Source organism: Brassica rapa, chromosome A03 (genome assembly GCF_000309985.2).
Source record: "Brassica rapa cultivar Chiifu-401-42 chromosome A03, CAAS_Brap_v3.01, whole genome shotgun sequence".
In the NCBI taxonomy this organism is placed as follows: domain Eukaryota; kingdom Viridiplantae; phylum Streptophyta; class Magnoliopsida; order Brassicales; family Brassicaceae; genus Brassica; species Brassica rapa.
Genome location: NC_024797.2, coordinates 3841612 through 3864652, shown reverse-complemented (window position 1 = coordinate 3864652; position 23041 = coordinate 3841612). Strand labels below are relative to the sequence as shown.

Below are 23041 nucleotides of genomic sequence, written 5' to 3'. Positions count from 1 at the left end.
GCATCAAAGGAAATGGAAGAGCGTTCCCAATTACACAAAGTCATGGTATGACAGAGGTCCAAATATCTACAGTAAGGGGGCATGTAAAAGTATGTATTTCTCTTACTTGAAACCTTGGTTATATTGACAGATGAAAAAATGTTTCTAACTTTTCCCGTTTTTTTAAATTGTGATGTAAGACGCACAATGCTAAGGCGTGTATGGATAGACCGTGAACTCGACTATGATGGCAAGAGGGACAGATGGAATTGATACGATCCTTCAACCTACCATCTTTATGAAGCAAAAGAGGATGAGCGACGAAGTATCTCGAGAGTCTACATGTCCACATGTCTCTCTAATTGTTTGCATTAATCTCACATACCATGTTGTGTCTTTGTGTGCACCAGCCAGCATTGTCTCCGCAAGTGGGATGCTTTACACTGGTGTAAAGAAGCTCGAGACTGTAATGGTGGACGCAGTATGCTTTAGCACCTTCACAAGTTTCCTCATAGTCCAGAAATAATCCCACGTAACTCATTGGCATGCAGACTTATTTTCGTTTGCTGCCACGCATAACTTAGTTCTCTTAGTTCAAGTTTTACAAATAAGGGTTTAGATATTTGGTCCACCATAAAGTTTAAGATCGCGTGCCTCCCTTTTTTTTGTAACTTATGTGTGTCTCCCTTTTCATTATGTTACTTCTTAATATTTCTCATATTTAATATGAAATTCACATTTTGACAACAAAAAAAAACTCTAGGAGACACTTGGTAAGGTCCAAATTATAATTTGGGAGATTAGTTTAAGATTCACCTACCCTAAATGTTCTACGTGATTGGAAAAAAAAGTAATCAGCACCTTTAAAAACAACTATTGTAAGGTAATCCCATTCAATAGTAAACTATTGTAAGGTAGTCCACTCAGAGTCATTAATTTAAATGTGCTACTCACCTGTATCAATAGAATGTTGAAGTCATTAATAAAAGAGTTCTCACAGTCACATTTAATAAATAAACGCTTCAAGAATCCCACTATCTTAGGACTTTTATGCTTAATTATTTACTCTTTCTTCAATTGGCGTCTGGATTCATACATGGAGATATAGGGTGTGGTAACTGGTAACGCCATCTACGTAAGGTTCAATATTAGTAGCAAATCGTAGAGGTCTCCTCCCATCAGTCGCTAACGTACTTCTCCATTATTTATGTTCTCACAGGAGGACACTTCCTAATTTACGTGAGTTATACCCGTAACATAGAATTGATAACAAGTCTCAAAGCTTATGGAGCAGCAAAATTAGTAAGAAACAGAATGATGGATCTCCAGAAATAATTGAAAAATCATTGTAAGTTTCGATATAGAAACTCTGCAGTTTTGATGTGCATAATTGTTTGCTTAATGACATATTCTTTGATTGTTTTGCGCTGGAATATAAAGCTAATATGTTGTTTTGCTCTATTTTGTTATGCAATTATATATGATTTTCTATGTTTGATTAGATAGGAATTATATACTTGCATTCAATACAGCCAACACGGAAAAGATTAAAAAGTTAGTTACTTTCTTTAGTTTATCGTTCAAAGAAAAAAAAACAATTTCCAAAAGACATTTGTATCGAGTTTGGTTCAGCTTAATTTCTAGATTATTAATAATTATGTTTTATTTGATATCATAGGGTATGAAACTCAAGTAAAGTTCTGCTAGAAATATAATATTTTATTAATTTATAACACCATTAATCTATAAAAATATTTTCAATCAGCATGAGAGAAATTTCCAACAAGTTTTTTTTTATAAAAAGTTCAGCCAATGCTAAAATAATCTACAAAAACATAATTAGTCAAACATTATAAACTAAAGAAAATTTTCATTATAAATTGAAAATCTAATATAAACTGAAACACACATATATTATAAAACATCAATTGTTGTTACATAATATATACTAATTATTTATGACATCATCGAAACTATTCATATATTACTTTAAAATATAAATTTTTATAATTTTATCACATTAGATTTGATTTTAAATTGATTTAGCTTGGAGGTGGTAGTATTAATTTATTATCGTGAAAAGTTAGTTATTATAATAATATTAAAATCTGATACTCTTAGAAATAAAAAAAAATTAGTTGTTCTTACTTTAGATTTCTTCAATTACATCAAACTGAAATGAAAATCAAATATAAAAAAATATAAATCATTATATTTTCTTTAATTTTTAATTTAATAATTTTGTGTTATCTGACAAAAAAAAAGAATTGTTAGTGGTCTTTTTAATTCAAAACCAACAAAATATAATATAATTTAAAATATAATTTTAGAATTAAAAGAGATTACATTTATTATATCCAGTAAAAAATAAAATTTAAAATATTTTATAACATTATAATATATTTTGATATAAAATTATTTTAGTGTAAAATCACCCGTCCGTAGGGCGGGCCAACCCCTAGTTCAATTATATAGAAGAGAAAATCTGATACAAGCATTAGTGATTGATTAATGTCCTGAGTTTCTCTGCAGCTGATGCAATCGTAGTGTAACAAGAACATGGAGATGATTGTCTCTTCCTTCCTTTTTTCTTTGCTTATCAGCAAGACAATGATAGCAGATCAGAACGATAGATGGGCATTTTACGCAAGACCAGGATCATGGAACGGTAAATAGTTTTGCTTACCTAAACAGATGTGAGTGGAGAAAATAATATTCAGTGAAACTGAAACAGTCGACTGGACCCATAACTAAATTATATATTGTGAAAATTGTTAACATATTATCCTCCATTGGTTTGTTAATTTTTCTATTTCTGTAAGATTCTTTCTAGACATTATTTTCACAAATTTCATCTTAGTAAATTTGGTGGAGTTTCTTACTATATATCTAAGATTTCTTTTACATAATATGCACAATCATTATATCGTCTTAATTACTTTCCAAAGCAAATCCAATTAACTCAGAAAAATTGATATCTCACCACCATTGTTTATCAACCCTATAATCAATCAATCTCTCAAAAATTCATACACCTACTTTCTTTCTTTTTTGGTCTTTGCTAGAAAAACCTCGCACACACAAAAAGAAAAGACTAGACAATGGAAGATATTTTTGTCCGCCATTGGAGTAGTTTGGTACTTTGCTAATTTTTCACCTGCTAATTAATTCATTTCAGTATACAAATGTTAGATTAGGATTACTTAATAAATGGGCCTAAATTATGGCCCAATAGATTTTGGAGTTAATCGAGTATACTTTCCCTCCGTGACTTATGAACTTGCTGGTTTTGTTCATGTATAGTAGTTGCATCTCAAAAATACGAAGAGTAAAAAAGAAGATTTTTGAATAATTTTTTAATCTATGTTCTACACATATTACAAAAGAAAGAGATGTTCAGTCGGGAAAGGAGTTGGAGAGAGAAAGAGAGTGAAAAGTAAAAACTCAGAGGGGTGCGGCGGTCGGCCGGCGCGTGAGCGTCCGTGCCGCCGCCGGAACCCGTTTTTTCCTTTCGAAATAATGACAAGTTTCTTGTCTTTTCCTCGCCTCCTCTGGTTTCCGACTGTCTGAGCGCTGGTCAGCCACCATCCGGCGTGGTTTTGACCTGGAGTCACGACGCGGGTGCCGGAATGATGGTGGGGTTAAGACTTTAGTAGATCGAGTAATATTTCCGGGAGATGGAGGCTACCACAGATCCGTCGTCGCCGGCCTTTTGTCTCCGTGGCGGGGAAGCTCCTTCAGTTCCGCCGTCATCGGCTATGGTCTCCGGGGGGTGAAGGCTTCCACAGCCTTGCGTCGCCGGCCGTAGGTCCCTTATCTTTTAGGGTTTTGTTTTTTATCTTGGTTTTATTATGATTCGGTTGTTTGTCGGTCGTCGGAGGAGAGGGAAGTTCTCCGGCGGAAAGAGTGGCGATGCATGTGACGTTTCTTCTTGGGGGTCTGTGGTGAACGGTGTTGGAGGAGATCTCGCCGCGGCGATTGATTACCTCCGGTTTTTAGAGACCCAAAGATGGTTGAGGAGAAGATTGATGGAGCTTTTGAGTTCCGGGGTGGTCGGAAGATCGGATGTTTGGATCTCCGGCAGAAACGCGAAGCGGTGGTGACGGGGTGTCCTCGCAACACGTGTATCCTCGACGGCGAGGATGGCAACACGTGTCCAAGCAGCAGAGAGGCTGATCTGCGAGGCGGCGAAGTCAATCGCGTGAAGGGTCTAGGGTTTTCATCAAGTTGGGCCGGATTGTGTGGCCCAATTGAGAAGCGAGTTTGCAATTTGGATGTTTGTTATTTGTATTGGGTTTGGCCCGTTTTTAATATTAAAAACTTTTCGACGGAAAAAAAAAAAAAAAAGAGATGTTCAGTAACTAGGTAAAAAGGCCTCCTAACTCTTATGTTTCCAAACCCATGGTTAAACAGATATAAAAGCTTAATAAGCTCACAGCTACAACTCACTCAAGAACATAATTAGTTTCATAGCTCAAAAAAAAAAGCAAAAAGGAGAAACACTTACAGGGCAAGCGGTCCCCAAGGCCCTAGATCTTGTTCAACCCATAATAAAAAATCCCTCAAAAGCTGAAAACACACAAAGAGAGACTGTAAGTTCCATATAGAACTAGCCAATGCTAGAAACCACTACTTGGCAAATGAAACGAATTCAAAAGAGAAGACTCTGAATAGTTTTACACACATAACCACAAAAGTTGCTCACAAAACCATTTGCAAAGGGTCAAAATGAGCACAAAAAAAAAGATGGAAAAGCTCAAAACTTCATTGCTATGAGACAATTCACCAGAAATTCAAAGAAAAGCAAATGAATTTCGAGAAAACAACAAAGACCCATCACATAAAGCCACAACTGAAACCTTAATTATGGCAATTCACGGACCTGCTCGACGGGGAGGAAATAGAAAGCTAAGACGATCGCAGCTACAAGGATCAACAGAACTGAAATCCGAAGAGCAGATCCCCACGTCAATTTTTAATTTCTTACTTTAATCAGAATAAGTTTATTTTACACATATAATAAAAAAAAGTATAGTTTGAAAAGAAAAAAAAGTGTATTTTCCAAATTTTTAAAAGTATTTTTAGATAAAAAAAATAAAAATATAATATAAGAAACAGAAATATTATACTAAATATAAAATATATGATGCTTATAATTGGAAAACTAGTATAAATTATTATACAAAAGTTAATGGGTTGACAGGCTCCAATTGAAAACGCACAAATTCATATTTATCTAGTAAAAAACAAAATTAACTAATAATAATAATAATATTTTCAAATTTAGATATGAGTTATTAAATTTTTTAATTTCTTACTTTAATCAGAATAAGTTTATTTTACACATATAATAAAAAAATATAGTTTGAAAAGAGTTCCAAAATTTAAAATTTGAAGTAAAATATAATTGTAAAATAATTATCTGATAGTATTTTATTTTAATATTGTGACATGTTTTAAAATATCTTATGATTAAATATATATACTAAGAAATAGAGAAATAATATTTTTAAGAAAATCAAAATTATTTAATACTAGTTTGTTATTCTTTTTAGAAATTCTAAAGAAAATTTTAATACTAATTCTTTTTTAAATCCTAAAGAAAAAATAATTGTAAATGATTATTTGATGGTAATTTTAATTTTTGAAATCTCTTAAAATATTTGATGATTAATAAAAAAGATAAAAGATGATAAAAACATTTTTTATAAAAAATTAGTTTTAAATTATTTAATAGTATTTTCTCTATTTTTCCTTATTAAAATTACGATTTGTCAAATGAAATTTTTATTTCTAAACTAAAACATGAAACAAAACCCGTTGCAACGTACAAGCTCATATCTAGTAAAAAATAAAATTAAATAATAATAATAATATTTTCGAATTTAGATATGAGTTATTAAAATTTTTAGTTTCTTACTTTAATCAGAATAAGTTTATTTTACACATATAATAAAAAAAAGTATAGTTTGAAAAGAAAAAGGGTGTATTTTCCAAATTTTAAAAAGTAATTTTAGATAAAAAAAAATAAATATATAATATAAGAAACAGAAATATTACATTAAATAGAAAATATATGGTGCTTATAATTGGAAAACTAGTATAAATTATTAGTTGACAAAAAAAAAAGTATAAATTATTATACAAAGGTTAATTGGAAATCAGACAGAAGGAAAAAAGAAGATAAAGGTTGCATAGAGCGAGGCGCAAGAGAGAGAGATACCTGTCTGCCTCTCTTCTCCGCCTGTAAGCGCCGCTTCGACAACATCATCCCAGAATAAAAGGTAAAAGCGGAAATCTTTGTTTTTGTTTTTTGATTTTACTATTGGTAATCCAAATTTGAATAGAGAGTTTAATTGGAATTTTTTTTTTTGTTTTCCGATTCCTAGATGGACTCGGATGCTGGTGCAGTGTATAAAAGAAGAAGCGGGTCTGGACCATCTGTTAGGATCAATCAGACAATGCTGAGAAGACATGGCTGGTCATCGACAAGTGTGGTGGAATCGCTACCAGACGAAATTATGGAGCTCATCCTGTCGAGACTTGCTGTGAAGTGTCTGCTGAGGTTTAAATGTGTATCAAAGAAGTGGAAATCCACAATCGAGTCCCTCCGTTTTAAAGAGGCACAGTTGAGGCAATCGCAGCAATCGGGAGATCCAGATATTCTTTATGTGACCGAGCATAATGATGATGATGATGATGATGAAGTGAGAATCATCCCTGTCTTGGGGTCGTCGTCAATGATTCGTACGGTCAAGTTCCCATCTATTCCCAACACCAATGTTTGCTATGGTAGCTGTGATGGTCTTATATGCCTCTTTTCTCACCACTCACCAAACATGGTGGCGAATCCGGCGACCGGATGGCACCAATGTTTTCCTCTTTCTAGAGTCCAACAGCTCCTCTCCAACATGTGTATAACCGAATCAGCCTGCGATACCCCAAACCCTCAACTTGGATTCGGCAAAGACAAATTCACAGGCACCTACAAGCCCGTCTGGTTATGTAATTCAGCTGAATTTGGCCGCCGCCTAGACAACACTACTACTACTACTACTTGTGAGGTTTTCGACTTTAACACTAATGCTTGGAGATACCTTGTCCCTGCTTCTCCGTATCGGATTTTGGATGACCATAAGCCTGTGTATTTTGATGGCTCACTTTATTGGTTAACCGAGTGTGCCAAGGTCTTGTCTTTTGATCTTCACACTGAAACTTTTCAAGTCATCTGTCAAGCTCCCTTTTCCCATATACCTGAACCTCAGCAAGTCGATATGTGCATCCTCGACAACAGCTTGTGCCTATCCCAAAGAAACTGGCCCACCCAAGTGATATGGTCCTTGTTGTTACACACCAACAATACCTCGTGGAAGGAAATCTGTACAATAGATCTCACCAAAACCTTTTCTTTGCCTGAGGAGCTTCCTTGTTTTCCATTACCAGTTGCATTGCCAGTAGCGCTTCTGGAGAAGAAGACCAAGTTACTCTTTGGTCCTGCACTTATGCAACCAATGGTGATACATGATCTCCATACCAAATCTTATCATAAAGTTTTATCACCCGTGGGCCTCTTTGGGTATCCCGTTTGTCATTTCGATTCTTTATTCTCCCTTTCACCCAACTAATCTATTTCTACTTCATTTGAACCCATTGTAATTTTAACTTTATAAGGATGGTTTTCTTTGTCTTATTGCTGCTGTATACAAAGCTTTTTTTTTTTTTTTCCTTTTTTAACATTTTAGGCTCCTACACTACATTTATCTATCTAAATAGATGCCTCGGAAACTAGCAATGATCTGAAGAGATTGTCTCTTCTCCTTATAACCTCATCATTTTCGCGTTTGAATATATATATGCATGCAAATCGTGTGTCCATATATATATATAGATATATATATATTCTGATTAGAGATGCGGCTACAGGTGATTTTAATGACAGTAAGATGGAGTCGAATGTCGATGTTGGATGGTCAAACTTATCAGATATGAACGTTCGTTCACGAGGGAAAGCTTCTTGGTTGCTCATATATTCAAAACTGTGTAGGCGTGTGGGTTGTAGACTTGTCGGTATATCTCTCGTTCTCCTGCATACTTTCTTATAGTTTCTTTTTTAATCTCTAAGCCCTCTCAAATTTTAATGACATCCTGAGCGCCACTCAGTCAAATTTTCATCCAGAGAGAATCTCGGGTTTAGGCAGAGATCAACCAGTTCTGAATGATAACAGCTCAGAAATGGTTCTTAGAAAGTGAAACAAAAGTCTCATGGAAGATTATCAGTTTCGCAAAACTCAAAGGAGGCAATGTCTACTGGAAGGTCATCAGTATCTCAAAGTTGAGATCCTTTGATAAAGGAACCAAAGCCTCTTGGAAGTTTGTCAGTTAATCATAGCTCAGACGCAGTTAAAGAGTCATTAACCTCGTCATGTATGTTTTACTTTGTTCTTTTTTTCTGTCTCCACTGCCTTTGCTAGTATGTCGCTGCTTATTGAATGAAATCACGTTTCTTGGTTTATATTATATGTGCATTAACAGCTGATAATTGAATGACAATAATAATTTTATTAATCTATGTTCTTATACAAAAACCAAGAATCGAGAGCTAATAGATGTCTATATATTATATGTGCATTAACAGCTGATTTTTCTGCCCAGTGAACCTATGTTCTGTAGTTTGTAAGTTAATGATGATAAGATTATTGTACAAAGTAATCTTAATCTAACCAGCAGCTTCTTTCATGACTCTCTGATTTTCATGGTCCTGATGTGATTGAGAGTCTATCTTTATCAAGAGCGGCTCATTTAAATCAGCCGGAACATTAGCCACATCGTTCAGCTCAGGTGAGGCTGCAACCGCTCCGTTCATGTCCCCTCCGTGCTCTGCTAAAGCTTTTCTTAGAGCGTTCTGCGCCACCTTAGTAACACACACCATTAACATCACTGCAAAGAAGGAAAGATGAAAGAAAGAAAGAAAGAAACATAAGTGACTCTCTACATATTTGCAGGTTTCATAAAAATTCTATCATAGTGAAAATGATCTGTCCAACTAACCGGATACTACAAGGCTCAGAATCAAGGATGCCTGCAAATTGCCAAAGACCGGTCAGCAAAGAGATTGAAAAAGAAGGTGAGAATGTACTTTAAGTTAAAATTGTGCGGATCTTACCCAGTGACCGAAAGATAACTCGCTCCACTTGTGAGTCACATCAGAAAGGTCTTTTAGAGTAGTTCCAACGTACACTAACGCAAGCGTTATTGGCTGCCAAGTTAACAATGCATTAAACTGTATTCTTTTTATCTTACTACTAAACATTTACCATGGAGAGAAGTGAATTAGGTGAAGGTTACCATCATCCCTAACCAAGAAGAAAGTAAGTATGGCCCCAGCGTAATTGGAGTTACAGATAAGAGGTAGTTCAACATGCTGAAGGGGAGAAGAGGAGCAAGCCGGAGCAACAAGCATATCTACATTCAGTTTTTACATATTCATAAGCTTCAAAAACAAGAGTGTCCGCAGTAAAAAAGATGATTAAAAATTGCAATAGTTGTCACCTTGAAACCGGATTTCTCAATAGCGAGAGCCACTGATTGAAACTGAGGATAGTCCTTGAGTTTTGCAACTACAAAAGGTTTTCCAATCTGCATAAGAAGGAACATTCATCATGTAAGTAAAGAGATAGCATATGTCTGCAAATCTTCTAACTACATAAGAAGTTTGAGACACTTACCGTACGGCCTAGAAGAAAGGCTGCTCCAGAGCCAAGCGTAGCCCCGACCGAGTCCGCCACAAAACCAATTGGCAGCCCAAAGAGGTAGCCACCACCGATCTGAATATCATAATAGCTTCAACCAAATAAGACTTTTCACACACAAAACAGTGGATAATAATACACACAAAAGAACCAGGATGTGATAGTATATACCGTAAGAACAGAGGCAGGAACAGCCAGAACTGTAAGAGGAATGTAGGCAACAGCTCTACACATATTACAAAAGAAAGACAAGTTCAGGAACTAGGTTAAAAAGGCCTCCTAACTCTTATGTTTCCTCAATTTCTAGAAGTTGTTGTTTCCAAACCCCATGGTTAAACAGATATAAAAGCTTAATAAGCTCACTCAAGAACATAATTAGTTTCATAGCTCAAAAAAAAAAGCAAAAAGGAGAAACACTTACAGGGCAAGAGGTCCCCAAGGCCCTAGATCTTGTTCAACCCATAATAAAAAATCCCTCAGAAGCTGAAAAGAGAGACAGTAAGTTTTAGATCATAACAAGCTAATGCTACACATGACAACTTGAAAAGAAACAAATTCAAAAGAGAAGAAAGCAGTCTGAATAGTTTTACACAAAAAAACAAAAATTGCAAAGAGAGTCAATACGATGGAAAAAGCTCAAAACTTGTCATTGCTGTGAAACCACCTCAAATGAGACAATTCGACCCACATTCAGCAGAAAAGCATATGACTTTCCAGAAAACAACAAAGACCCATCGCAGAAAGCCACAACTGAAGCCTTAATTATGGCAATTCACGGACCTGCTCGACGGGGAGGAAATAGAAAGCTAAGACGATCGCAGCTACAAGGATCAACAGAACTGAAATCCGGAGAGCAGATACCCACGTCAACGCCATTTACGTCGACCCTCCGGTAACTCTTCCACCGATTTTTTGTTGTCTCCGCCAAGCAAAAACAAAAATAAAAGGCCAATTTTTCGAGAGCTTTAAGGGTGGAGAAGATTTGTCTCTGATCTAATCGGAAAAATTGAAAACGACAAGAATTTAATACGAAATGGAGGTTTGGTGAAGGAGGATCATTTCAATTTTGTTGATTTCGTTTGAAGATTCCATCTTTACCGCGAGCTTATATATGATGAACACTCTTGAGCCGTCCTTTTATATATTTTATGATAAATATATATCTTAAATTTTATCATATCTACTCTCTTTTTGCTTTTGTGGTATGACTTTTGAAATGTTCTAATCAAAAACCGGTTAGGTTAGAATACTAAGCCGGTTATCATACATGAAATGAAACAAAACTTAAACCAACAGTTCCATCTCTTTTTTTTTTTTTTTTTTTTTTACCATTTCTTGTAAAACACAGGATGTCTCTGTTCAAACTTCAATCAGTGAGGTGAAAAGTTTGATACCATTTGATTTGTGCTGATCAAAACGAGACACTGAAGATTATACAATTTTGTGTAAAGACAAGATAAAGCAACAAAATAAATTGAGGATTATATAACAGGAGCTACTTGATCCAAGAGAGAAAAGAAATGACTGAATCAGCCAAAGAAGTCAAGTTAATCGACATAAATTTAAAATTTGTATAATAATTTTAATCGTCATACCGAAGAAGAAAGAAGATTTAGGGCCTGACTGGTTCAAACGCAGCGGTTGCGGTTGCGGTTGCGGGAGTTTGTGGATGCGGGCGGTTGCGGTTTCTAACGGTTTTAAGAGATTTGTACGACTGGTACTGCGGTTAAAAATTGGTGCGTTTGCGGGTGACTTATGACTGGTTAACTACCAAATGCGGTAACAGTCAAATAATAAATTAACAATATTTACATTTAATATAATTATAAAAATATCAAAAATCATAAAATTATAATAAATATAAAATTTATATTTAGAAAGTTATAATTTTAATTTTTGAAAATTTATTGAAATTGTTTTTATTATAAAAGTTTATAATATTAATTAAAATAAAATAGATATATTTTAATATTTTCATAATTTCAATTTTAAATTTTTTATTAAATATTTTTTCTTTGTATATATATTGTTTTAAAAAAAAAGAAAAAAATTTTACCCTCCCGCAACCGCCCGCAACCGCAAACGCTAGCTGGAGCCAGCTTTTGAATTTATGAGATTCGGAGCGGTTTGAAGCGGTTTAAGGCGATTTGAGTGATTGTTGCAAACCGCCGACAACCGCTACCGACCGCAAAAGCTGCGTTTGCGGGTGGTAGCGGGAAAACCAATCGCCACCTTAGCTCCAAGGATCATCCCAGCCGCTGGGTCCTTCTCTTTTGACAAAACTCATAATGGCTTGAACAGCTTCATGAACTCTATTGGACAGAGAGTGATTCCCATGCTCTACCTCCACTTTCTCTGCTCCTCCCATTGCTTTACTTAACCTGTAATCACACAGATCAAATCAAATCCTTTTTATTTGTTTATTCATGTGCAATCATTTTCTACATTATTTTGGCCAAAAGTTTGCGTCTAAAGGACACTCTGTATATACTTATTTTAACTCAAGACTCCAACAAATGAACAATATGGAGACATCCTTGTATTGTCACTTTAGTTTAAGGCCTTACCTATTAACCAGTGCTTTTTTGTCGACATAATCCGGTACATACTCATCACCCATGGAGAAAATCACCTGCGGTTGAACCATGGACATAGAGAATATAAGAAGCTAATCAGATTACTAGGACTGGAAATGATCGTTGTGTTTGGGTTTTGTTTTTACCTGACAAGGTGTGTTAGCCATATGACCAAGTCTAGTTTTCAACTGATCATCACTAAGGTCAGAACTAAACATATCGTCGTCTCCCATGTAAGCGCATAGGGAGTGGTATCTGTGGAAGCAAGCAAGAAAATTGATTTTTGTATCTTGACATGTTCAAAACAGAACTTTTTCAAGGCTGCGAATGCGATTACGGTAGAATGAAATAGATAGTTACCTATAAGCAGAGATTGGAGCGCAAGGATCAGCTTCTCTAGGCATAAGCTCCTCTGCTCGGCCTTCTTTTATCATTTTTGCAGCCAAGTCTATCATAGCTGGTGTTTCAGGAAGTGTTGCTTTGTACTCTCTATCGCTGACAGGTGCCTAAATAAACAAAATGCAGTAGGCAATTTGATCACTCTACACTAAAGTCCAAACATATGCTATAGCAACACTGCACAAGATTCAAATCAAGCCCTTTCACATATGATAACAAGTAGCTTTATTTGAAAGAGAAATATACAAGCAACAGAATCTAGAATTGGCACCTGCAAAATTGCAGCTCGGACGGCTCGGGAGCATGCAGCATTTGTTCCCATATAGTACACAATGTCCTGTTTCAAAGAGCGAGAAGAAAAGTGTGTCATAATTTTTCTTTCAGAACCGTGGCCAAAAGTAAGTGTTTGGGGGCTTAACCAATCACCTGGCAGCCAGTGCTATGACCAAGAAGAACAACGCCTTCAGAGTTCTCTTTGTTGATGAGATAACTTATAAGTTGGTCGATCTCTTGTGCATCCTTCATCAAAAGGAACAAGGAAATCGGAGAAATTCTTAGTTTATCCCCAGAATCTACCAATATCATATGAAAGCCGTATCAATTGACAAAAAGAAACAGAGTCTTTACTTGTTTCAAGCTGGAAGTGCCGAATCCAGAATAAGAAGACGACATGAGCAGTTGAACAAGTGACCATTTCTCTTTATCCAAAGCAATTGCAAGAGGTTCCAAGTAACTGAAAACAGCAAATTTGTGAATGTTTCATCAATCAATATACATGGAAGACAACCATCATCTAGAACAAAATACAACACAATCTATGCAAAAAAAAAAAAAAGAAGAGAGAGATTAAGGGCAAAGGAAGAAGCAACATACTCAGTAGCTAAAAGTCCATCGGTTAATCCACCGATAAATATCACTTGTTGTTTATATTCTCCGGTCTTAAAAGCCACCTGATACATGTAGTGAAGACAAGGAAGCTGTTACTGCTAGTAACCATGAACATTCACAAACACGAATCTACAGGTTTATGCAAGAAGTATTCTGAAATTTCAGAAATGGACCATCTTTGTTAACTTTGATCATCAGTGGTCAACTAAAATAATCTCACTTGATGCAAAACCTGGAATTGAGATCGCACATAACTTTAAACATTGACTTAAATCACCTAAAAAATCTCATTGTTTAATCATCAACGTTTCAGCAATGTTCCAATGAGTGTGTATTAAACGTGTTCATGATCAGCAAACAAGGGACCAATTCAAAGTAGCAGACAATCTTGAGAAGAACAAAGTCGTCTCCTTTCGCTTCGAAAAGTAACTCCAAAAAGCAAAGGCAATTAACGAAACTGAAATCGAGAAGGGAACCTGAATTGATTTGGGACCGTATTTGAACAAAACTCCGCGAAACTGGTTCTTCCCTTTGATGGGTCCACCGTAATCCCCGCTTCCGATTCCCGTCGCGGACGCGCTTTTCGATAGCTTCGCGGTGTTGGGTTTGTCGCCGCGGCCGCGAACGATTCCGGAGAACCACGACGTGGTCGACGAAGCGGCCGCCGGAGAAGACGATGACTTCGGTGTCGACGCCGCCGCAGCAGCTGCAGAAGCAGCGGAAGAGGAGGACATGGAGAGAGACATTCTTCGGCTTCCGCAGAGACCGTGCGGCGGTTTATCAGATTCGTTTCGAAATTCGAGACGACTGAGAAATGAAAATTCAGCGAATGTAATCACGCGCCATCACCCGCGTTAACTAGAAGATGATGGAGAGCGTAACGACTATATTTAATGGGCCGAAAATTAGGCCCAAACTAAATAAGTGAAGAAAAAAGAAACTTCGAATCCGAGACGACTGAGAAATGGAAATCCAGCGAATGAATTCACGCGCCATCACCCGCGTTACTAGAAGATCAAAAGATGATGGAGAGAGCGTAACGACTATATTTAATGGGCCGAAAGTTAGGCCCAAACTAAACAAGTGAATAAAAAAGAAACTGAAGTTAACTGAAGTTGGTCGGTCATTAGCTCAAGGGTTTCTCGCCGGCGACGGAGATGGCACTGTCTCAGTCTACCTCACTCCCAATTCTACCGTCTCCATTCCACAAACTCGAAGTATCTCAAAATCGGAGGGAACTTACAATCCCGAGGGCGAGAACTCGAAGATATCCTTTGGCTTCGTTATGCCATACGTCGAGGAGCAATCGGCGGACCATCAGCTGCGTCGCCGGAGCATTTCCCGAAGACGGAGACAGAGAAGCATCTTCTTCTTCTCCCTCTACTTCTAGCTCGTCGATCTTCGTGAAAGGTATATATTCGATTTTTATTCCTCCTTTTTTGAACTTTGTTCATCATCATATGCCTTTAGGTTTATAAGAAGTTGAATCCTTAATCAGCTCAGATGGAATCTACAGGGCTTGCGGATTCAGTGAGTGAAGGTCGTTTGAAGAAGGTCTTCTCGCAGTTTGGACAAGTTAGCCATGGTCTGATTGCTTATCTTCTTTAGATAGAGAAACAAATTAGGGAATCCTGAGTTGGTCCTGTTAAAGAAGGAGACCATTATAACTGTCTCATTTAACGAACCGACCTTGCAGATGTAGCATGAATAAGCAATAAGAATATCACTAGATTAGCTTGGTTAGAAGAATCATTCTAGAAGCTAGCACGTTTTTATTTACTTACCTTTTCTCTTGGCAGTAAAAATCATTGTGAACGAAAGGACTCGGCAGTCTCTAGGATATGGCTATGTTTGGTTTACCAAAAAGGAGGATGCACAATTGGCTGTGGAAGCTATGAACGGAAAGGTATATAAAGACTTCTTTGAAATTCAAATAGACATGTTTTTATCTCTTCCATTCAAATAGACATGTTTTTATCTCTTCCATGCTTTAGTTGGGTCTCCAAGATCATTTCGAGAAGAGTTTGTAGCTTGATTTTGATTCTTGAACACGTGTAAGATATAACATGACATTGTTGTTGATACTGTTTTTTTTTCGGTTTAGTTCTTTGATGGCAGGTTTATACTTGTTAAGTTTGGTCAGCCTGGATTGTCCCGTCGCCGGAGGTCACATCCTGATTTTCTTTTTGTAAATAAATGATCTTTGCTATATTTTATGTTGCGAGCGAATGTAATAAAAACTCGGATTTTAAAGGAGGAACCCCGTTTATTAAATGTCCAATAGAACAAGGCTTTGGTACTGACTTATCGATAATTGGCAATTGCTAGTAAACATGCCTGTTGGCTAGTGAATTTGTAGTGGTCAGAGAGGCAATCGAACTAGTGATGTTGAGTGTCTCCTGCCTTCAGTAGTTCAGTGCCTCAGTGGTGTTGTGTGATTTTTTTGTTCTGACCCCTTCTTGGGCATTTAGTGGGCTTATTATTGTATGGGCCTCAGTAGATACTTAATTAGCGATCCAGATATTTTATTAAAGCAAAAAAAGAACTAATCATTAGAAGTTAAAAAGAAAAGGAAAGATAATCACATGGACTGAAGCATTTCCACGGGTTTTCTCGTGGCCCTTCGTTCTCCCCTTGGTTTCTTTTGAGTTTCCAATAGTATTTTATTGTGAAAATGAACGTTTATTTAATTCTTAAGTTTAATTCAGTATTCTATCATCTAGTAATTATTTGGTTAAAATGAAGTTTTAATATGTATTTGACTTTGATGTGAGCAGAAAAATCAAAACAAGAATTTAGAAAAGCAAAAAGAGAAGTAAGAAATACAAAATGCTTGAAATAAAACTAAAGTAGTTGTTGCGTGTACACATTTTATAAGTATTCTCTTTTTTGTCAACGAACATTTTAATATCCGCTATAGATGTTCTGTTTATCCATCATATTCCCATTTTTTATAAATAAATTGATGGTTTTTGAAACCTATGTTTTCGTTCATTAAACATGTTTGAAATTTTTGTTTCCCTTTAATTATAGTGAGAAATTCATGGTAAAATCTACATCATTTATATCTTTTGAGACTTAATATCAATATGAAATTAAAGAAGACTATAAAGTCAAAAGAAAGGATTATAACTTTAACTTGTCATTGCTCAAAAGGAAAGGATTATAATACACACCGAATAATTAAATGGAACATATATAAAACAATAGTTTATACAAAAGTAAAAATATAGACTATTATTATATCCGTCTTTTGGACATTATCCAAAGCCGCGAGTAACCAAAAACGTGAGGGTAAATAGAACTTTTCATAGTAGTATAATCAGACTCCACTTATCTGCTTTTTTCAATTACCACAGAGACAATCACATTAGTAATACTAATACTACATACTACATGCTCTGTACTGTTTTGTTCTTCATCATCATATAAGAGAATTTAGATCTCTCTGTTACCAAGGGAGAAACTCGCCTCTTCTTCCACTTCCCCCTCTCTTGCTCGCCATGCGAGATTCAGATCATTAAAGAAACTTGAAACAAGCTCACAGAACCATTTTTGGTATCTAGATTTTTGAAGCATAAAGGCTTCTCCTTTTTCCCCCTATTCTCCATCTCAAAGGAACAGTGAAACCCATTCTCAAAATACCCATCTACCTTTTCTTCTTCTTCTTACTTCTGATCCATCGATTTGATCGCAAAAGCCACAAACTTGCCTCTCCTTTGGTCTCCGCAAGTGTTCTGATTTGTCTCAATCTTCCTTCTGAGCTTTTGACATTGCTTTACTGAAGCAAACTCTGTATAGATTCTTCGTCATATCCGATCTCAATCCCTTTCCATCTCTCCGCGTTACCCTTGATTCAAAGCTCACTACTTTGGACTCAGAAGTGATTCATATGCTCTGTATCTGAAAAGATGCATCCTGATCAACGCAAAAAGGTCTTACCTTTCTTTCTCTTCCTTTTATCAGACTTGTCACAATCACAATCAGTTGTGTTACTTAGGATCTGTAACAATCCATATGCACTAGTTCAACTTCTTTGATCTGTGTCTCTTACAAACCTTTACATTTGCTGCAATGTTCAGTCATCAGTGGAACTAGACTTCTTCACTGAATACGGAGAAGGCACCAGGTACAGAATCGAGGAAGTCATCGGCAAAGGAAGCTACGGCCTCGTCTGCTCAGCTTACGACACGCACACGGGGGAGAAAGTCGCAATCAAGAAGATCAACGACATCTTCGAGCACGTCTCCGACGCCACGCGCATCCTCCGCGAGATCAAGCTCCTCAGGTTCTTGCAGCATCCGGACATCGTGGAGATCAAACACATCTTGCTCCCGCCTTCGAGGAGAGAGTTCAAAGACATTTACGTCGTTTTCGAGCTCATGGAGTCTGATCTTCACCAGGTTATCAAGGCGAATGATGACTTGACACCTGAGCATTACCAGTTTTTTCTATATCAGCTTCTCCGTGGTCTCAAGTATATACACACAGGTTTGAGATAGTAAACGTTTTTGCATAAGTGTAGGGATGATCTTTGTTGTTAGTTAAGCTGAGTTTTGTTTTTTGTTTTTGTTTTTACTATCAGCTAATGTCTTTCATAGGGATCTGAAACCGAAAAACATATTGGCGAATGCTGATTGTAAACTCAAGATTTGTGATTTTGGACTTGCGAGAGTGGCATTCAATGATACACCAACTGCTATATTCTGGACTGTGAGTATTAATCCAGTGCCTCCCTTTAAAACATTACTCTTTGTTTTGGCATTAAATCAACTTGTGACCACAGGACTATGTAGCTACTAGATGGTACCGTGCTCCAGAACTGTGTGGATCATTTTTCTCAAAGGTGACTATGATTTTGCATACATTGTTTCATCAAATGTTTCAAAATCTTAATTATCATGCAGATTGTAATTATCTTAGTATATATATATATATTTTTTTTTGAAATTCTTTGCTTATGTTCAGTATACACCAGCAATAGATATATGGAGCATAGGGTGCATTTTTGCAGAGCTTTTAACAGGGAAGCCTCTTTTCCCCGGGAAAAATGTGGTTCATCAATTGGATCTGATGACTGATATGTTGGGAACTCCATCTGCTGAAGCCATTGGAAGGGTCAGTGTCCCTTTACAGTTTCCACAATGTTACTTTTCTTGGCTGAACTGCTTGCATTGGTGTGACAGGTGAGGAATGAGAAAGCTCGAAGATACTTGAGCAGCATGAGGAAGAAGAAGCCTATTCCGTTTTCACATAAGTTCCCACATGCTGATCCTCTCGCTCTTCGTCTTCTAGAGAAGATGTTGTCTTTTGAACCCAAGGACAGGCCTACATCTGAAGAGGTACTTCACACATCTCCATCATTACATTCCTGGGGTTGGATTCAACTAAAGTTATGGTGTTATGTGTTACTTTACAGGCACTTGCGGATCCGTACTTCAAGAATTTAGCTAAGGTTGAAAGAGAGCCCTCTTGTCAGCCCGTCACAAAGTTGGAATTCGAGTTTGAGAGGCGGAGGATCACAAAAGAGGACGTGAGAGAGCTCATATATAGAGAGTCTCTTGAGTACCACCCAAAAATGCTTAAAGAATACCTGGATGGATCAGAGCCAACGAACTTTATGTACCCGAGGTACTATACCTGCTTCATAAACATACTCCTGTTTTACTCGTCCATGATCTTTAAAGATATGCATTGTTCAATTCTGCAGTGCGGTGGAACATTTCAAGAAACAGTTCGCTTACCTCGAGGAACACTACAAGAATGGTACTTCTCATAACCCTCCTGAGAGGCAGCAGCACGCATCTTTACCTAGGTATGGTTCACTTTCTGTTAACATTTTGGGATTCTTTAGAAACAGTACAGTGATTCTATATGCTCTTATTGTTTTGCAGGGCTTGCGTTTTGTACTCTGATAACAACCATGCGGCTGCACAACAGAGTTCAGTGGAAGTCACTGATGGACTATCCAAGTGTAGCATCAGAGATACAGAGCGACCGCGTGGTTCAGACAGGAGAGTTCCTATTAACGTCCCTCAAACAATCCAAGGTCTCCCGCTCTCTCTGTTTGATATATAGTTATGATGCAAGAACTTCTTTGGTTTCTGAACATTTAGCTTGTTGTAATGAAGCAGGTGCTGCAGTAGCTAGGCCTGGAAAAGTAGTTGGATCAGTGTTACGCTATAACAACTGTGGAGAAGCCACAGGAGTCGAAGCTCTTGAACAACAACAGCGAAGGATGGTGAGAAATCCAGCTGGTGCGGCTCAGTATCCGAAGAGAACTCCTCAACCTTGCAAAAGCAACAGAGGAGATGAAGACTCCGAAGGTTCAAGCAGGTTAAAACAAAACCCTCAGTATATACCACAGAAAGTGGGTGGAGCGCAAGATACTGCAACGAGTCGCTGGTACTAAGATGATGTTTTGGGGCTAGCAGAAGCTTTACTACATAACGTCTTAGGGAGAAACATGGCTTAAGAAGGGTGAGAAGCAAGACCCTGTCATGTTATTTGTCTCTATAAAATTGTTTTATTTTCTTAAACGAGCTCTCCTTCGATGTTGTATCACTCACTACATTCCCTTCAAATAATTAATGTAAGATGAACACCATGCTTAGTAACCAAATTTCATATTAATACAAAGATCGAAAAAGATTCATTGTACTTGCTGGATCATACAGTTTCAGATCAGCCATTATCCTTAACAATGATTATACAATGCACAATTCTGTTTAATGCAACCGTTGCTTCACTCTTCTTCCATTGGAATCACAGCCATCAGCAAATATATCTTTTGGATGTCCCGGTGCAGTTACAGAGTGTTCCCTAAGCCTCGCCAAATACTTCAATAGCTCAGTTAGTAGAGATGGACAGCTCCTTTTCAGATAATCAAACCCATCTGTTTGCATCACAGCTGATAAAAAAAGAGGATAATAACATAAGTCTCATTACATGAACAGTTTAACCGACTAAGAACGATTTCACAGTAAAGAGCATGAGCCTCTTTTTGTTTACCTTTCAAGTTCTCTGGCGACGCGACGAATTTGAGACAGACTGCTTTTAGCTGGAAACAATGGAGCTGCTCCGCTAGGGCCAATGTAGTTGCAACCGTGTTTACGGTGATTCCTTCACAAAGTTTTGACTCGCAGATAGCTTTAAGCCGCTCAAGAGCATAACGGTCTGCCGCTGCAAGCAGATGCTGAGCCACAAGAGTAGAAGCCGATTTGGAATCTGTGCCTATTAGCTCTTGCATATCTGGCAATTCGTCCCAGTAGATAAAATGCAGCAAAACCTGCACAAGAGCAATAAAACAAAACAGGGACAAAAGGAGTTTGTATCAAAGCATAAAGTGACAATATAACTTTCATGAATTAAGATCTAAACCTAAAGCAAAGACTAATAACCCTAGAAGCAACTTATGGGACCTGACAAAGGAAAACAAATATAGATTCATCACAAAACCTATCATAGCAGCCAATCTCACTAATAGCCAAATACTCAATTTGCTCATTTGTCTAAACGACACAGATACATCAGATAGGAATAAGAGGAAAAGACATTCATGCAACCAAGCAGGAAGACAAGCAGAAAGAAAGAAAGAAAGAACCTTATCCCGGGTGAGTAAATTCAACAGGAGAAGCGTCACAGGAGAAGATCCCGGATGGTACATTCGTGATAAGCACATCCTGTATGACACTACAATCACTCACCCGAAAAATGGCAAGGAACCAAGAAATCTATCTCTTCCTATAAGACCCTTTAGACTGTAGATATCTAAGCAACTTACACATTCCAAGACTCTTAACATTATGTAAATCCCAGAAAGAGAATTAAAGAGCGGACCTTAAAAATGGAGGCCTCCACGTCTTCTATCTCTATACCGTCGGTATCTCTGTCTCTTAACGGTCCAAAAAGCTGCGCCCTGAAAACTCGTGAACGCGTAGCAAGAACCAGCTTGTGAGCAGAGAAAGTTTCTCCATCGACTTCAAAAGTAACATCACAACCTTTCCCACTTTCCAAAAGACTCCCCAGCTGTTGCCCCAAGTTAGAAACTGGTACATTGATATTGTAGTCCCTCGGTCCCTCGGTGCAAGACTTCACCACACCGACACGGCACCGAACCAAGAGACTATCATCCTTGAGATAGTCTGATGTCTCTAGACTATCCCTCCTGAAAAACCGCTTGTATCCCCTAAACCAAACAAGTTACAAACACAAACATGGAATCACTCAAAAACGTGTTCTTTCATTGCAAGATTGAAACTTTACAGGACCAGAGAGAAGAGAAGTTACTCACCACATGCTTCCACGATACTTGAGAGTATAGGGTCCGCTCTCGAGCGCTCTTCCGAAATGGCTATGAACCTTGTGCTTCTCATTACCACTCTGGTCAACGAGCGTGAGCTCGAACAAAGCTCTGACATCGGCTCCTTCGCTCGCCAAGGCGATGAACAGAGAAACGTGAGAGGAGTTATCCTCCGGACTCTTTCCGTCGGGGTAGAAGTAGACAGCCCACGAGTGACCGCCGACGGTGAAGGTATCGGAGGCGACGTATTTGCCGACTCCGACGCCTTTGGTGAGAGAGTAGCCGCTGATTTTGAATTCGTGGAAGCCGTTGACGGTTTCCGTGACGGAGGTTGATGACGTGAGAGGTTTCGACGGAGATTTGGAAACCTCACCGCAAACCCTAGTTTTGTTCATCAACGAGAAGGGGTCGTGAAATCGATGATGGGTCGGTTTGAAATCGAAAGAGATCTTCGATTGTAGAGGAAAGTCGAAGGCTTTGAATCCGAATCGGGGAGATTCAAGATCCAGGGGCGGAATCAAGGTTGATACTTTCGGGAACAGAGATGGGTTTTTGAAAGAGATTACAGAGAGACGAGACCGGGGAGGGATAATCGTTGAGAATCTCCAGGGGAGATGGAGGCGGATGGTGGATCGCTAACGTCGGTGGAAACGGAAAGGAAAGAGGAAGAGAGATGAATGAAAGTGATGATATGATTAATGAGGTTTTGATGCAATTTATTAGGAAGAAGGGTTGGCCAGTTAATATATATAGAGTTTAAAAATCATTAATGATGTGCACGAAATGAATTGGAAAATTTATAAGTGTGAATAGACTTTAATTTAAAAAGCTTTCCTAATTCACACTCTTTGGGTCCGTTGATTTAATTTTTTTTTTTTTTGTTTGTATCCACTTGACAAGTTGACATGGAAGAGCGTCAAAGACGACCTATGGAGAAGAACATGTGTGTGTTATAGAGTCAAACCGAAGAAAAGTTCACCGCTCTCGCTCAAAAAGAGAGTAACATAAAAACCATCTTTTCTTTTTTTTTTAACATTAACAAAATTATGCATATGTAATGTGTGGGTTATGCAATATATTCTTTAATCTATTGGTTAGAAGTAAACCTCGCTTTTTTTTTCCTCGTTAAACGTTTCATTCCTGACAGA

The 23041-nt window shown here is 37.5% G+C and overlaps 6 protein-coding genes and 1 long non-coding RNA gene across 13 annotated transcripts; 3 read left to right on the top strand and 4 right to left on the bottom strand.

Annotated features, from left to right (window-relative positions):
- Nucleotides 1-149: 149 nt before the first annotated feature.
- Nucleotides 150-4920, bottom strand: LOC103856367. The gene is made up of 2 exons (XR_004456173.1): nucleotides 4862-4920; nucleotides 150-4548 (listed from the first exon to the last, which is right to left on the bottom strand). It is a non-coding gene; the product is annotated as an uncharacterized LOC103856367 (long non-coding RNA).
- A 790-nt stretch (nucleotides 4921-5710) lies between these two features.
- LOC103856365 (F-box protein At1g11270) lies at nucleotides 5711-7702 on the top strand. The gene is made up of 2 exons (XM_009133475.3): nucleotides 5711-6263; nucleotides 6369-7702. Exon 2 carries the CDS (start codon nucleotides 6369-6371, stop codon nucleotides 7602-7604), a length of 1236 nt encoding a protein of 411 aa, XP_009131723.1. The 5' UTR covers nucleotides 5711-6263; the 3' UTR covers nucleotides 7605-7702.
- Nucleotides 7703-8515: 813 nt separating this feature from the next.
- LOC103856363 (TVP38/TMEM64 family membrane protein slr0305) lies at nucleotides 8516-10869 on the bottom strand. 2 transcript variants are annotated; one of them, XM_009133473.2, is made up of 9 exons: nucleotides 10509-10869; nucleotides 10150-10211; nucleotides 9900-9954; nucleotides 9705-9803; nucleotides 9529-9615; nucleotides 9325-9441; nucleotides 9143-9235; nucleotides 9028-9058; nucleotides 8518-8916 (listed from the first exon to the last, which is right to left on the bottom strand). In XM_009133473.2, the coding sequence occupies exons 1-9, from the start codon at nucleotides 10602-10604 to the stop codon at nucleotides 8696-8698; spliced, it is 861 nt and encodes a 286-aa protein (XP_009131721.2). In that variant the 5' UTR covers nucleotides 10605-10869; the 3' UTR covers nucleotides 8518-8695. The 2 variants fall into 2 exon arrangements, with proteins under 2 accessions (XP_033143041.1, XP_009131721.2); XM_033287150.1 differs by lacking the exon at nucleotides 10509-10869 and having other exon boundaries at nucleotides 8516-8916; nucleotides 9900-9980; nucleotides 10029-10217.
- A 235-nt stretch (nucleotides 10870-11104) lies between these two features.
- LOC103856362 (UPF0613 protein PB24D3.06c) lies at nucleotides 11105-14540 on the bottom strand. 3 transcript variants are annotated; one of them, XM_033287146.1, is made up of 10 exons: nucleotides 14068-14453; nucleotides 13577-13653; nucleotides 13331-13436; nucleotides 13130-13222; nucleotides 12975-13040; nucleotides 12665-12810; nucleotides 12451-12559; nucleotides 12296-12360; nucleotides 11966-12109; nucleotides 11105-11344 (listed from the first exon to the last, which is right to left on the bottom strand). In XM_033287146.1, exons 1-10 carry the CDS (start codon nucleotides 14335-14337, stop codon nucleotides 11341-11343), a joined length of 1080 nt encoding a protein of 359 aa, XP_033143037.1. In that variant the 5' UTR covers nucleotides 14338-14453; the 3' UTR covers nucleotides 11105-11340. The 3 variants fall into 3 exon arrangements, with proteins under 3 accessions (XP_033143037.1, XP_009131720.1, XP_033143038.1); XM_009133472.3 differs by lacking the exon at nucleotides 11105-11344 and having other exon boundaries at nucleotides 11812-12109; nucleotides 14068-14337; XM_033287147.1 differs by lacking the exon at nucleotides 11105-11344 and having other exon boundaries at nucleotides 11974-12209; nucleotides 12262-12360; nucleotides 14068-14540.
- Nucleotides 14541-14687: 147 nt separating this feature from the next.
- On the top strand, nucleotides 14688-15898 carry LOC103856361 (organelle RRM domain-containing protein 1, chloroplastic). The gene is made up of 4 exons (XM_009133471.3): nucleotides 14688-15001; nucleotides 15108-15176; nucleotides 15391-15497; nucleotides 15696-15898. Exons 1-4 carry the CDS (start codon nucleotides 14749-14751, stop codon nucleotides 15789-15791), a joined length of 525 nt encoding a protein of 174 aa, XP_009131719.1. The 5' UTR covers nucleotides 14688-14748; the 3' UTR covers nucleotides 15792-15898.
- An 839-nt stretch (nucleotides 15899-16737) lies between these two features.
- On the top strand, nucleotides 16738-20251 carry LOC103856358 (mitogen-activated protein kinase 16). Of its 2 annotated transcripts, none has more exons than XM_009133467.3 (10): nucleotides 16738-17526; nucleotides 17674-18082; nucleotides 18177-18304; nucleotides 18378-18437; nucleotides 18560-18709; nucleotides 18778-18933; nucleotides 19011-19222; nucleotides 19302-19406; nucleotides 19486-19640; nucleotides 19723-20251. In XM_009133467.3, the coding sequence occupies exons 1-10, from the start codon at nucleotides 17503-17505 to the stop codon at nucleotides 20001-20003; spliced, it is 1680 nt and encodes a 559-aa protein (XP_009131715.1). In that variant the 5' UTR covers nucleotides 16738-17502; the 3' UTR covers nucleotides 20004-20251. The 2 variants fall into 2 exon arrangements, with proteins under 2 accessions (XP_009131715.1, XP_009131716.1); XM_009133468.3 differs by having other exon boundaries at nucleotides 16760-17526; nucleotides 19726-20251.
- LOC103856359 (BTB/POZ and MATH domain-containing protein 1) lies at nucleotides 20199-22600 on the bottom strand. Of its 3 annotated transcripts, none has more exons than XM_009133470.3 (5): nucleotides 21885-22596; nucleotides 21427-21779; nucleotides 21195-21292; nucleotides 20603-20879; nucleotides 20202-20501 (listed from the first exon to the last, which is right to left on the bottom strand). In XM_009133470.3, exons 1-5 carry the CDS (start codon nucleotides 22286-22288, stop codon nucleotides 20320-20322), a joined length of 1314 nt encoding a protein of 437 aa, XP_009131718.1. In that variant the 5' UTR covers nucleotides 22289-22596; the 3' UTR covers nucleotides 20202-20319. The 3 variants fall into 3 exon arrangements, 2 of the variants coding, with proteins under 2 accessions (XP_009131717.1, XP_009131718.1); XR_001958091.2 differs by having other exon boundaries at nucleotides 20471-20501; nucleotides 21195-21273; nucleotides 21431-21779; nucleotides 21885-22600; XM_009133469.3 differs by lacking the exon at nucleotides 21195-21292 and having other exon boundaries at nucleotides 20199-20501; nucleotides 21431-21779; nucleotides 21885-22591.
- Between the last annotated feature and the right edge of the window lie 441 nt (nucleotides 22601-23041).

Coding starts and splice junctions, on each gene's coding strand:
- LOC103856363 (XM_009133473.2), bottom strand. CDS start 10,604: ATGGCGTTGACGTGGGTATCTGCTCTCCGGATTTCAGTTCTGTTGATC. Junction 9,955..10,149: donor CCTTGGGGACCTCTTGCCCT/GTAAGTGTTTCT, acceptor TAATATGTGTAG/AGCTGTTGCCTACATTCCTC. Junction 9,616..9,704: donor CCTTTCTTCTAGGCCGTACG/GTAAGTGTCTCA, acceptor CTTCTTATGCAG/ATTGGAAAACCTTTTGTAGT.
- LOC103856362 (XM_033287146.1), bottom strand. CDS start 14,337: ATGTCTCTCTCCATGTCCTCCTCTTCCGCTGCTTCTGCAGCTGCTGCG. Junction 13,654..14,067: donor ACGGTCCCAAATCAATTCAG/GTTCCCTTCTCG, acceptor TACATGTATCAG/GTGGCTTTTAAGACCGGAGA. Junction 13,437..13,576: donor GATGGACTTTTAGCTACTGA/GTATGTTGCTTC, acceptor TGCTGTTTTCAG/TTACTTGGAACCTCTTGCAA.
- LOC103856361 (XM_009133471.3), top strand. CDS start 14,749: ATGGCACTGTCTCAGTCTACCTCACTCCCAATTCTACCGTCTCCATTC. Junction 15,002..15,107: donor CTCGTCGATCTTCGTGAAAG/GTATATATTCGA, acceptor TGGAATCTACAG/GGCTTGCGGATTCAGTGAGT. Junction 15,498..15,695: donor TGGAAGCTATGAACGGAAAG/GTATATAAAGAC, acceptor TTTTCGGTTTAG/TTCTTTGATGGCAGGTTTAT.
- LOC103856358 (XM_009133467.3), top strand. CDS start 17,503: ATGCATCCTGATCAACGCAAAAAG. Junction 18,438..18,559: donor GTGGATCATTTTTCTCAAAG/GTGACTATGATT, acceptor GCTTATGTTCAG/TATACACCAGCAATAGATAT. Junction 18,934..19,010: donor ACAGGCCTACATCTGAAGAG/GTACTTCACACA, acceptor GTTACTTTACAG/GCACTTGCGGATCCGTACTT.
- LOC103856359 (XM_009133470.3), bottom strand. CDS start 22,288: ATGAACAAAACTAGGGTTTGCGGTGAGGTTTCCAAATCTCCGTCGAAA. Junction 21,780..21,884: donor AAGTATCGTGGAAGCATGTG/GTGAGTAACTTC, acceptor TGTTTGGTTTAG/GGGATACAAGCGGTTTTTCA. Junction 20,880..21,194: donor ATTTACTCACCCGGGATAAG/GTTCTTTCTTTC, acceptor GCTCTTGTGCAG/GTTTTGCTGCATTTTATCTA.
- LOC103856365 (XM_009133475.3), top strand. CDS start 6,369: ATGGACTCGGATGCTGGTGCAGTGTATAAAAGAAGAAGCGGGTCTGGA.